Genomic DNA, 13,549 nt, shown 5'->3' with positions numbered 1-13,549 from the left:
TATTGAACATTGTTGGAAACATTCACATAAAGCTTGATGCAATTTTTTAATCATTATTTAAGAGCTTGTTTAGATTAGACTCTAATGATTAGGTTTAATTCATATATCTTATTTTGGTTAAACAACTTGGTGAATGGAAAACATTATAGTTCGTTAATGCTTTCAAGTACCAATTTACATAGAATATAACCTACACCATTTCATTATTAAATTGCACAACCACATTAGTAAAACATAGAATAAGAATCTTCTTATTTCTTAATTTTCTTTCAATACTATTGCATATTTGTCATTTACATTACATTATATACAAACATTCCCCTCAAAATTTGATTACATTATGTCTTGTGCAAAGAGGCGTACCAATTCATTATGCATCTCTGGAGATCGATCATAATTGCCTTGTACTACGTTTTTAGTGCATTATAGCAGTGAATTTGAAAATATATTTGTACATTTTTATTTGTTGGGCCGACACCTCAATAATTGTTGTATGGAAATGCAACCGAATCAAGATCATAATGAATAACTAAAAGTTCGAGGGACACCAAGATCACGTTGCAAAAATTAGACAAGTCCCTAAAGATATAACCTCAAAACCCTTCTAAATAGACGTAAGTAGATGACCTCGTGACTCTTTAGCTAAGAAAAATTATACCCAGTGTATGCATGGTTAAAAGTTATGTTGGAAACGTGCAAAACATTAATTCGTGTGAGAAAAAAATAGTCCGCGAAGACTTATTGAGTTGCATTAGGTGGAGACTATGAAACTATCATAAATATTTTTCTCTTAGAAGAAATTAAACCCACAAAAGTTTATTGGGGTTGCTTCTTGTCAGACTATGCATTCCCACTAGTTCGTGTTGAGATTTTCACGGGTATTATGTTTATTTTCTTTGGTCCGAAAAAATTGGGTTATATGGTGACATAATATAATTATTTTACTATATAAAATCACTCTTAGGCTTTGTTTAGCGTGCTACAGATAGCTGAAAAACTAGCTTATTTTTCGAGTTTTTTTAAGTTGTTGTGTTTGGCAAGCCAAAAAAATAACTTATAAGCTAGCTTTTTAAAAAGCTACTTAGATTAGCTTTTTATGAGCTTTTTAAATTTTTTTCAAATATACCCTTTCATTAATTTTAAAAACAAATTCTTTTAAATGTCTTTTTATATCATTTTTTTTCAGCTAGTTTTATAAAACGTTATTTTTTATCAGCTAGTTTTTCAGCTATCAACTAGCTTTTTATTTAACAGCTAGCTTTTTAGCTATCAACTATTTTTTCAGCTAGTACGTCAAACATAACTTTAATATTGGTTTGCTCATACCAAGCTTCTAGTTATAGTCTTATAGATGTCTTCAACGGTAACTTCATAGATTTTGATTTTGTTTTAAGATGAAACCTGGACAAACTTCATCGGGAGTTTGATAGGTTTTGATTTTGTTAAGATGAAGCCAAACAGGAACGAACATGTAAACAAAAATGAAGTTGAACAAATGTTGTTATTTCTACTAATACTGCAAGGGCTATTTCTGTAAATTACTTTTTTTTCAAAAATTATTATAGGTGCGACTATCACATTTAAGTTTTTCCATGCATTTTTGAACAAATTTACCTATACATCAATAAATTTTCAAAATTAAATTTATACACCAAACCTGAGCAGAATTGATCAGAAAAAAGAGGATTGTTCATTAAGCACATTCAAATGAGCCAAAATCTTAGCAGCAATAGATTTCATACCACTACTACCTCTCTGTGTAATCTCAACTAACGGCATCTGTGCCGATGATTTATACTTCTGTTTATATTCCGGCAGCCGGAATATTCTCTCCAACTCAACAAGTGCTTTCTCCTGCAACCTCACATCCGCCGAACTCAACAATTTCACCATTTTCGCAATCACATCACCACCTTCCAACACCTTACTACCCTTCTGCAACAGCTCACCGGCGATTAAAGTCAACAACGCATCAAGAGCAGCATCGCATGCTCCAACATCAGCTTCATCAAGCACTTTCGCAAGCGGATTTACAGCATTAGCCTCGAGAAGACAAAACGAGGAATCGATTGCACAAATTCCGGAGTGAACAGTACATCCTAACTCCGGTGACGCCAAACAACAGCTAAATAAACTTGATTTCGGCTTCACGGGTCGGGTCAAGCTGCTGGAGCTCTCGGAGAACTGCCGGAGTGAAACTGATACGTTCCGTTTAGTCAAAGAACTTCCAGAATCAAGCAAGTGTACGAGCGTAGTGATAATCCCGGTTTCCGCTACTTTTTTTTGCAGATCTGGATTTGATGAAACGGTGAATCGACTAAGAGCTCCGGAAGCACTTTCGATCATGATTTCCGGTTTCTGAAATCGATTGGTGAGGATGGAAACGATCAATTCGAGTGCTCTGGCATCGAGAATCCATCGCGTCATTTTAGGGTTTTTTGGAAGGTTAGAGATGATTTCCATTGAAGCGACGCCTTCTTCAACTTTATCCGAAGTTGTTATGATTCTCAACAAAGTCTCCACACATTTAGGCCCAACGTGTTCCTGAAATGTATCGTCATTCTCACTCCCGTCTTTTATCAAACCACAGAACAGCTTCACGGCGTTTGATCGGACGGCTAGATTTTCGTGCTCGCATAACTGAACCAGTACTTGAACCGAAGAAATCTGATGAAATTAAACCCTCAAATAAACACCGATTGACGATATAATCAAAGGAGATAAACAGAAAATCGGAAAACTCACCTTCCGTAAAGTTTTCCTGATGTTTGAACCTGAAGGAGATTGAGAAACTACAAGGAACGTTCGAAGAACACTTTGTTGAACATTTGGTCCGTTTAACGAGATGAGAGAGAATAATTTGAAAACATCTTCTTCCGATTCCAGAAATGGTATCTCCTGATGATCTAGTTCACCGGAAGTTAACGATAACGCCAGGTTCATAATTGTGGCTACGACCTTTTCAACCAGAATCGGCATTGATAAGCTTTCACGGAAGAGTATTCCAAACAACAGATCCACTGCACCTTGTTTGATCATTTTTAATCCATTTTGTGGCACACCTGAGAGCTTTTCCAGGGCTAAAATGGCAGCCTTCTTCATCTCTATATCAACGTGAGAAAGCATAGCAACAAGCGACTCTACTGCTCCGCTTTCACAAACTGTAAGTTTTCCATGATCTGTCATCTCAACTTCTGATAATGTATCCGCCATTTCCCGTTGAACAGTTTCAGACCCTGTGTTGATTCGTTTTTTCATCATCAATTTCTATTGAACATTAATTACAGACATTATTGTTTACCTGAAGAAAGAAGGTGAAGTAGAGGTTCAAAATAATTAGCTTTGGCCATTTGCACGATATTTTGAGGAAGAAAAGAGAGATTATCCAAGAGTTTTTTGGCGTCATTGGCAACTTGAGGATCATCGCTACCAGATATGGTAACAAGAAGAAGTATGCAACCTTGACTACTCCCAATTATGTTTCTTGCCACCTCATTTTCTGATAATTCCGTGAGCAATTGCAATGCCAACTTACTTTCTTTGATCTTTCGTGCTAGAGAACACACAATCAATTTGATGCCATCATCCGTTTTAGCTATGGTTTCCTGTAAGTTACCGATCAAAGATTATGAACTTTTAAATCTGTAGAGGTGTTTGATGTGATTCTAAATTGATTCATACCTTCCTGTCATCGTTGTTGGTTGCAAGGATGCGAAGAATAACGAGTACATGCGATCTAATTTTAAAATTCTTGGTAGAAAGAAGCGAAAGAAGAACAGGCAAGTAGTCTTCCATCATCAGCCATTCTTGATGAAGCTCTCTTTCCAAACACAAATCTCGAAGCTTCCCTAACGACACTATCACTTCTTCCTCCTCATTAGAAAGAATCCGCGACTTCATAGAACCAATAAAAATCATCGTGTTTCTATCTCTCCACTCTTCAATCGATTGACGAAGCGTCTTATTAGTCCTCAAGCCCGATGCTTTCAACGGCGTCTTCGTAATCGGACAACCATTATTCCCTTCTGCCAACCACTTCTCAATCGCGTACCTCTCAAAGCTATGCCCCGACGGCGTTTCCACCGGATCTTCCATCACGTCGCCAGTGATTGGACAGTAAAACGATTGAAGCGGTTCTAACGGTTGCCGCCCTAACGAGTTTCTCTTACTAAAATACTTCTTTTCACGTTCTTCTAGAGTTGCGATGATATCGGCTTTCCCTAACAACGCCACGATCTGTTCGACTTGTAAAACCTCCGCCACGTCTTCTGCCGGACCCACAGTTTCCATTTCGTTTTTGAATTCTTCATATTCCTGTCGCAACACCGACTGCTCTGTGGAGATCCCGATGACGTCAGCAATGGAGACGAGTAAACTGTTGGCGTAAGCTCTGTCGACGTTTCTCTCTCTTATCCCTGATTCGATTCTCTCTTTGATTTCATCTTCTCTTACTGTTTCCTGATACTTTGGTTCCATCATGATGTTGGATAGCTTGATGATGTCTTGGCTGAGGCCATTGAAGGAGATGAAATTAGGAAGAAGGTTTAGAGCATTTGCCATCTCTTTCGTGATATTTTCTAAGGTTTTAACGAGTTTTTTTGAGTTTAGCAAGAGGTAGATTTTGTTCCTGTTGGTGCATTCGAGAGCGAGATTGTTAGCTTCTGAAACGTGTTTAGTAAGAACATGAATAGCGTTTTTTAAGCTTCCGGAGTCATTGATCTCAAAGTTTGTGAGTTCTTGTAGAATGTGAGTTATTTTCTCCAAGTAAGATGAAAGCTTGTTGAAATTTTCCTTTTGAATTTGGGTGGATTTTGTGGCATGAAGTGTCTTAAGTGTTGTGGAGATAGCCCATGAAAGAGTGTCTGGATCTGGTCCATTTGAACTCATGATTTTGGAATGTTTTCAAGAGAATTGCAACTTGTAAGTAGTTGTAGATTCCAGACCATAACCTGCGATCCTGCATCCAGCAAACTTGTATTAAATAGCAATGTATTTATAATTCCTTATCTATAACATGAATCTAATTATTTACCAATAATAGCAATGTACTTATCAAGCATCTTGTCGAAGTAAAGTTTCTTTCAAAGCAAATGTAATCATGAGCACTCTTATAACTTTTTTTGGAACAAAAAATATAGTTCAAGGATTAAGGTGTTTGTGGTGCTTATTAACTTATATGATGTCGAGTCAAAACGGAGTTTTAGAAAAAAGTTATTCTTAAAACGAAATAAGTGATAAGTTAACTAAGTTAGTTTTAGTGTCTGACAAAATCTTCTTTTATGTGTAAGTAATAACTTATGAAAAACTTTTTATTTAAGTTAATAACTGTTTATGTAATCTTTTTATTCAAACACAAAACTCTTTATTGTCGGTGCTAAAACCGAAATAAGTCAATAATCGTTTCAAATAAACAATCCCAAACGCCACTTAAGCTTATTTCACTTCTGATAAATCGAAAGGAGACCTTTTCATACAAAGAAGTTAAATAATAAACATACATCAAGAAAACTCTTTTAATTATGTTGTTTCGTAACATTCCTCAATCATGAAAACCACCGACAAAATTCCATTGTATTGTGATTTGTGCCCCAATTTCAGACTCAAAAGAAATTAGGGATTTCCTTCGGTTTGGTGTTATCTGTCGATAGTTTATCCATGCTTTTGAAACTATAAACACATTCATCATGAAAACCACCAAAAGATCCAAATAAAATTCTTAATTCTATCGTTTCATAATAATGTCCAACTTGTATTGCAGGTTTCAGTAACTTTGTTAGGATCCATAATATCACAGATTCAATTTCAATAGCTAGAAACATATACACACACAAACATCCATGTAATCGGAGAAATGAAACTATAATCGAATGAGTAATTAAGGTCGTATACTATTTGACGCACTTACCTGATGAAGCAGCTCCGAACAGTAAGTATAAGATTGGCTCCGATTGTGAACATCCGGCAGGAATGATGAGCTGGAGAAGAGAAGAGAGTGAAAGGGAGTCGAATTCTGATCTTAAATTTAGTAAAACAAGTGGGAACGAAGACGAACGACTTCTAGTTCGAAGTCCTATAACTAATAAAATATTTAATAATTTTGACGCGGCTTCTTCATGAAGAACGAAAGAAAGAAGAAACAAGACTTTTCCCTCCATTTTGTTTTTTTCTCTGCTTGACCGCTTCCTATTTCCTAAATTTGTTTGACAACTTTTATTAGAGTAAATTACACGAATGGTCCCTATGGTTTGGGTAATTTGCGTGTTTGGTCCCTAACTTATTTTTTTAACTCGAAAGGTCCCTATGGTTTGTTTTTGTTATACGTTTGGTCCCTACTATTTATTTTTGTTACGTATTTGGTCATTGACTTACCTAAAAAGACTATTATTTAAAGAGGGAAAAATGATGAGGTAGGTGAGGTAAGGTGAGGGGTGGCATTAGGGGTGTGTTTATTTAAATAAATTAAAAAATCAATGGCATAATAGTCTTTTTAGGTAAGATAGGGACCAAACACGTAACAAAAACAAACAGTAGGCATCTTTCTGAATTAAGAAAATAAGTTAGGGACCAAACGTGCAAAGTACCCAAAACCATAGGGACCATTCGTGTAATTTACTCTTTTACAAACGTCAATGCTTTATTTTTGTAAGATCTTATTGATTGTTACTGAAAAGACCCAATAATCAGATTTTTTTCATCAAATTTTTATACAAAGTTATATATGGATTTTGCAGGATGAGGGAATTTGTTATTTGTTTTTAGTTTATCAAATGGGTTTTACGGAGGTCTACTACGACTTCCATGTTATTCGAGGATACAGGAGAGAGGGTTTGCGGTTTGACTCTTGGCAATACGTTAAAACATCATAGTACTTTGTAAATCTTTCTTTCTAATATCCAACCCTTTTATGTCTTGGGCATGATTTGGACTAGGCCACTAGGTCATCTAGGAATATATCCTCGTCAACAACCAATAGGTCATTAGTTTTTCAATGTTAAACTCCAAAAAAATGAGTGATTATGATATCATTTACTAATGTTGTTAAAATCGTAATTCGGTTGTGGTTGTAGAATCATATGATCTTATGATATTGCTATAAAAATATGATCACGATCTTCACAAAAGATTTATGAGTAAGATATTCTATAAGGTTGTATGGTTGTTAATAATATTTATATGGGTTTATGTCATTTTTAGTGACTGAATTTTCCCGAGTGTTTTATTTTGGTCATTATATTTTGTTTAAGCTATCATTGATCATTGAACTTGTTTAATTATGTTCGTTTAGTCACTCTAATCGGTGACAGTTAGTGTATAACATCGAATGATGTTGTCAAGGTTATAATTATGCATGTAACTTTTCTAGGTGTTTTATTTTGATAAGGTCATCCACAATGGGTATCATGAAGCCCTTCGTGATCTAGGTGGCCACGAACCACTATAGTAAACATCATCCCGATGTTTAGTGATGGCCATTGATCAAGCATTTTTGTGGTGGAGAGAACAAGCTACCATATCTAATAAGCTTCTCTCTCTCTCTCTCTCTCTCTCTCTCTCTCCAATAAAATACATATAACTTTTAATTAAAAAATAAAAATAAGAGGGATATAGTAGTGGGTATCCCAACTTTTGAGTGGTTGGATATGATGATGATGTGACACCCACCACTATAGTGGTTAGTGGTGGTGAAACATCCTAAAACTTAGGGTTGTGCATGGATCGGTTTTGGACCCAAACCCAACCCAACCCATAAATGGTCAGTTTCTGGTTTTCAGAACCCAATAGGATTGGTTTCTGGTCGGTTCGGTTTCTCGGGTTCTGAGGTCGGTTTGGGCGGTTTTCGGTTTCTTGGGTTCAACCCATATATTCACGGGTTTTGGGTTTTAATCCATTTTCCATAAATGAAGCAACAACTTAAATACTTGAAAAAACACCAAATTTAAGTTAAATATTTCAAAAAACATGATTCTTACAACAAATAGTCTATTACAAGTTACAACCAAAGCCCGAAATAGTCTATTAAAACCAAAAAACAATCAACTATGGGTCGGTTTCTCGGGTTGGATGGGTCGGTTTCTATGGGAGGTTTGTCGGTTTTAAGTATGGGTCGGTTTCTCGGGTTGGATGGGTCGGTTTCTTGGTAAAAACCGAATTCAAACCCGATTTTTCATTTTTTAAAAAATCCAAACCCTAACCGTCGGTTTTGCTTCGGTTTCGGTTTCGTCAGTTTTAGTCGGTTTCTTGGTTTGGGTTTGCTCACCCCTACTAAAACTAGTCTCAATTTTTTTTATAATAAATAGAGTAGTAACCAATATCATCCAACATTTCCAAAACAAAATCAATATATCTATTGTCATAAAATCAGAGTAAAACATCAAATGCGGAATCCTAATGGTGTGTGTGGTGCAGTCATCCGGAGCTCTTCCCCTTGGAACCAGAAGTACCTGAAACATAAACTAAAACCGTAAGCACAAAGCTTAGTGAGTTCCCCCTGATACCACATACCAATCGTACAATAAACATATACTCGGCCCTGCCCGTCATCGGTCCCCACCTGACTTCGGACCCCGTCCGGTATCAGACCCCGCCTGGCATCGAGCTAAGCTCGGTAAAACGGGCCCAACCCAACATACAGTAACATATATCAAAATAAACACATATACATGCAATATTCATAGAGTCATATAGCATACGGATATCCATCGGGCCTTGACCCGGAAACATATAAACACAACACATACAAGAGTCACGGAGACAACTAGCATACTAACATATAATATAACCATGGGCCCGCCTTGATGCCTTCAACTCACTAAACCTGGTAAAGAAACTCACCTCGAATACTGAATGATAGGTAGATAAATCTCAGCCCTGGAAATTAGCTCTATTCAACCCCTAAATAGAAACAATCCCTTAGGTATCGATCAATATTTCAAAACCCCTTAAAAGTTCAACTTTGTCAAAGTCAACATTCCGAGTTGACTCAACTCACTGAGTCATTCCTCAACTCGCCGAGTTTCCTCACTAATCAACAGAATCGCAAAAAGCCAGTGGACTCGCCGAGTTCACCCATGTACTCGCCGAGTTTCCCTTTTAGCCAGCAGAGTTGGGAAAAGTCGACTTAACTCGCCGAGTTCTTGAGGAAATACTCCTCTTTATCCATTAAGTCGCCAAATCTTCAAGACAAGGCTCATGAATGTAGATCTGGACCTTAAGGGCTGAAAGGTCATGTAAAGTTCCCAACTTTACTCATATTCGAGGCTATAAGAAGCTTAAAAGCTTAAAAGAAACCATAATAAGGGCTTAATGGATGCATGGAGCCCTTACGACCATAAAGTTGGCACATTTATGCCATAAGAGCTCCTTAGAACTCTAGATCTGAAGGGTTTTGCCTCAATGGGACGTCCAACTCCCAATACACACACCATCATGACTTAAACATGCAAAATAATCCTAAGGAGGATATCTAAGCATAAACTAAGAAAAGGTTGAGACTTTTTACCAGAAATATGCTAGAAATGGAGCAAGGAATCGAGATCTTGAAGCTCCCTCTTGAATCACCAACTTACACCAAGCTCCACTTCTATAACGTCCCAAAATTCAAGACTAAAAATTTCTTTTAATAAAACATTACTTTAAAGAAAAGTCATCATTCCAAAACATAATCAGAGTATTAATTTCCAAAACACATGTTCGTTATCAGAGTAAACATTCCCAGGCTGTCTAATCTATGGTGTGTGCCATGCGATCACCCCAAGCTTTTCTCTCCGCTATCGGAAGCACCTGAAACCAAAACTAAAAACCGTAAGCACGAAGCTTAGTGAGTTCCCCACCCTACCACATACCATGCATAACCACATGCTGCACATACTGGGCCACACCCGCTATCCTAGGCCTCGCCCCTACCTCGGGCCTCGCCCGCTACAACGGCCCCGCCGCTCCAGGCCCCGCCTCGCTTCGAGCCCCGCTCAGAACATATCTGTTTCACTTAGGCCTCGCCTGTCATAGGGCCTCGCCCGCTAACATATAATAGCACATAAACATATCACATCACATAAGCTAAACACATACTAACGAATCTTGTCCTAAGGCCTCGCATGTCTCTGGGCCTCGCCCTTGTCCTGCTACTAATGAGTCATGGAACCCCGTCCATACTCCTGCTGATAGTGAGGTACGGACACAACCCAGTCTCACTCCTTCCCTAACTTGGGCCTCGCCCCTGATCTACTGCCAATGAGATGTGGAACACCATCCACACTCTACTATTGGTGAGTTACGGGACCACGCCCACACTCACCTCCCTACCAGGCACATACAAGTATCACACAGACAACAAGTATAAACTATCACATAAACCATTCCTTGGGCACCCGCCCGCTATCATTGGACCTCGTCCTGAATATCATACTAGCATACTGTGCCTAGGGCTAACCCCCGGGTCTTCTACTCATAACTACATGGGCCGACATTGTGGCCGTAGACCCATTCACACAAAAAGGAAACTCACCTGCACTGGCTGAACTTGCTGATGATCCCACTAGCTGCTGCCCGACAACTCTCTGAACTCCTGCTCCACTCGCTCCCCGAGCTACCAATATCAATGCAACACTGAGTCTAACTGACCCCCAAAAGACAACCAAGTCAACTATGGTCAAAGTCAAAGTCCTGGTCAAAGTCAACCTTCCAGGTCAACCCTACTCGCCGAGTCACCCTACTGACTCGCCTAGTTCATATGTTCAGAGTCCTTCCATTTGCGACTCGACTCGCCGAGTCAGTCCATGACTCGCCGAGTCTACCGATTTCTGAGTCCTGACCTGTCCAACTCACCAAGTCTCCACTCGACTCACTGATTCGAGTCTCAACTCGAAGGGTTTGGGGTTTCGCAACCTGACTCGCCGAGTCCAAGAACAGACTCGCCGAGTCCAAGACATCCTTCAACAGACTCGCCGAGTTGTTCTTCCAACTCGCCGAGTTCCTGCCCAACTCCATCTGACTCGACGAGCTATTCATCCCACTCGTCGAGTTCCTCCAAATCTTCATGCTACTCGTCGAGTCCACTCAAAGGACTCGCCGAGTCCATTCAGATCTCCATACATGCAGAGGACTTTTTAGTCATGCATGGACTCCAAACTGTAGATCTACCCTTCCCAAGCCTATTCCTCACGTAAAGTTGCAAACTTTACGTGTAGAGAAGGAGATCTAGGCAAAATACACCATAAACTAGGGTTTAAGGCAAAGAGGCTCCATAATCAACTCAAGGGCAGATACTTTATGCTTCTCAAGACCATAATATGCTTAGATCCGAAGTAGCAACTTCAGATCTGGCTTCTAACTCAAATGGATACCATTATGGCTAAAAAGCCCCAACACTCACACATAGATCTAGGTGCAAAAGAGTCCAAGAACTAGTTTATTACCTCCAAATGCTCAGAAATATCTTCCCAATCCCAGATCTATAGCCCCTTCTTGCACCTCCAAGATCCTTCTTCCTTCTCCAAGCTTTAATGCACTCTTCAAGGCAACAATTGGCTCAAACAATGGATATGGCGGCTAGGTTTGGTGTTCTGGGTTAGAGAGGCAGTAAAGGAACCCTAGGGAAGAGAATGAGGCGCTTAAATAGGTTCCAAGTCCCGAATTTAGGGTTTTCCTCTCATAGACCAGACTCGCCGAGTCTCCTTGGCCGACTCGCCGAGTCGGTCACTTACTCCTCAACCCGGATTCCGCTCGGACTCGCCGAGTTCCTCCTTGGACTCGCCGAGTTGCCCCTTAAAATTAGGGTTTTCTTTCCTTTCTTGGCCCTCCAGACTTTGGGTGTTACAACTACCTTCCATGAACTTCAAACACACCAAAATGCACTCAAAATGGGTTTACAACACTCAAAAATGCCCTAGGGTATCGAGGTTAGGTTAAGGGACAATGGAGGCTGGAAAGTGAGGCCAACACATGGGGTTAAGGTGTTTAAATAGGGTGCAAAACCCCAAAATTAGGGTTTCATTTCTTGTCGCCAACTTGTCGAGTTGGGACCTCCCAACTCGTCGAGTTGAGCACTTAATCATGCGGCCCAAATACATTCCGAAACGATGAGTTTAGGGCATCCAACTCGTCGAGTTCTTCTATAAATTCCAGTAATTCGAAGGTTAAAATACATACCAAAAACCATGCTAAGAAACCATGCTTTATAGGTAGATATTATGGATGACCTAATTATACTTTGTTTAAGTTATCATTGGTCATTGAATTTGTTTATTTTTTTTAGTTTAGTCCTTCTTGTTCGAAAAAGGCGTCCAATGTCATAACCTACTTGATAACTTTAGAATAATGACGAATTCCTTTTTGGGTTGCTCTCAAGAGCTAAAATAGTTAGAAAAAAAATTAAAAAAGTGAGATAATTAGTTAATTGATTTATTAGAAGTTAATAAATTAATTGTCTAATAAATCAATTGGAAACTAATTAGAAATTAATTAGTGATTAATCAAAATTAATAAAAATTAATTTAAGAGTTAATTTGACATTAGATAGACTTAATATGGAGGTACAAGGGACTGAATGTTCTTGAATGTTAGTTGTTCGGTAGTTGAGCAATAGGAACATTTTGTGGACGATTTTGAGGAGCTTTTAGGAGGCTTCTAGAATCAATCCAAGTAATAGATAAGACAATGAACTAAATCAGGATTAAATCGTACTATTTAATTGATTCAAATTAAGGATATCTGCTAAACACCATAGCTATATAAAGACTCATCTACGTCTTCATATTTTCATGCATCTCAACCTCCTGAAAGGCTGGATAATTCGATTCTCACATCTCTCCTTTCTTTCTCACTAAAGGTTTCTAGTTTTAGTCTTGTGGGTGTGAGCCATTAGAGGCATTCATATTTTGGGGTGCTAGAACTTAAAAGGAGCAACAAAGTGTTTGTGATTTTTAAGTGGATTCAAGTAAATACTATTATACTTGAAAGGTTGGTATCCAATCTCTTTTCTTAGTTTGTTTTTACTATTTTTGAAAGTATGTTACCATAATAGTAAAACATATATCAAGGGTGCACGTACACTTGGGGTTCATTTTAATTGCTTCCATTACCATAATCTAGTATATAGATGCATAGAAAACCTAACCCCTCTAACTATAGATAAGCATAGGTGGGTACCCGGCCAAATATGTCAGAAATGAAACATGTGGTTCTTAGGATGTTGGAACCGGAACCGGTTATATTGGTTCCTAGGATTTTGGAACCACTTGTGGAACGGGTTTTGGGTACTCAGTGTCTAATTTAAAAGAAAAACAAAAACAAAAAATACATAATAAGAAAATCAGAAGTTGCTGGTGTGCCTTTTAATTTAAAGTTATTATAATCATACATCATATATATATATATATATATATATATATATATATATATATATATATATATATATATATATATATATATATATATATATATATAGGTTTAGGTTCTAAGGAAAACAAAAAACCTTAAAAATCATAAAAATACATAAAAAAAATACTTAGATATCACAAATCTTTTTTTTTGACTTTATATTATGAAAAAT

General features: G+C 38.0%; 1 protein-coding gene across 1 annotated transcript; it reads right to left on the bottom strand.

Moving 5' to 3' along the window:
* Positions 1–1,574: 1,574 nt before the first annotated feature.
* On the bottom strand, positions 1,575–4,887 carry LOC111920411 (U-box domain-containing protein 44). Its single transcript, XM_023915993.3, has 4 exons — positions 3,682–4,887; positions 3,302–3,605; positions 2,746–3,236; positions 1,575–2,667 (listed from the first exon to the last, which is right to left on the bottom strand). Exons 1-4 carry the CDS (start codon positions 4,885–4,887, stop codon positions 1,672–1,674), a joined length of 2,997 nt encoding a protein of 998 aa, XP_023771761.1. The 3' UTR covers positions 1,575–1,671.
* Positions 4,888–13,549: the final 8,662 nt, after the last annotated feature.

Source organism: Lactuca sativa, chromosome 9 (genome assembly GCF_002870075.4).
Source record: "Lactuca sativa cultivar Salinas chromosome 9, Lsat_Salinas_v11, whole genome shotgun sequence".
NCBI classification, from domain to species: Eukaryota; Viridiplantae; Streptophyta; class Magnoliopsida; order Asterales; family Asteraceae; genus Lactuca; species Lactuca sativa.
The sequence above is the reverse complement of the archived record's forward strand: the minus strand, read 5'-3'. Positions and strand labels throughout refer to the sequence as shown.

Bases quoted from the DNA above. Each gene is read 5' to 3' on its own strand.
- LOC111920411 (XM_023915993.3), bottom strand. From the start codon at position 4,887: ATGAGTTCAAATGGACCAGATCCAGACACTCTTTCATGGGCTATCTCC. The intron at 3,237-3,301 runs GTAAACAATAAT...GAATCAACACAG, and splicing joins ACTTCACCTTCTTTCTTCAG to GGTCTGAAACTGTTCAACGG. The intron at 2,668-2,745 runs GTGAGTTTTCCG...TAATTTCATCAG, and splicing joins TCAGGAAAACTTTACGGAAG to ATTTCTTCGGTTCAAGTACT.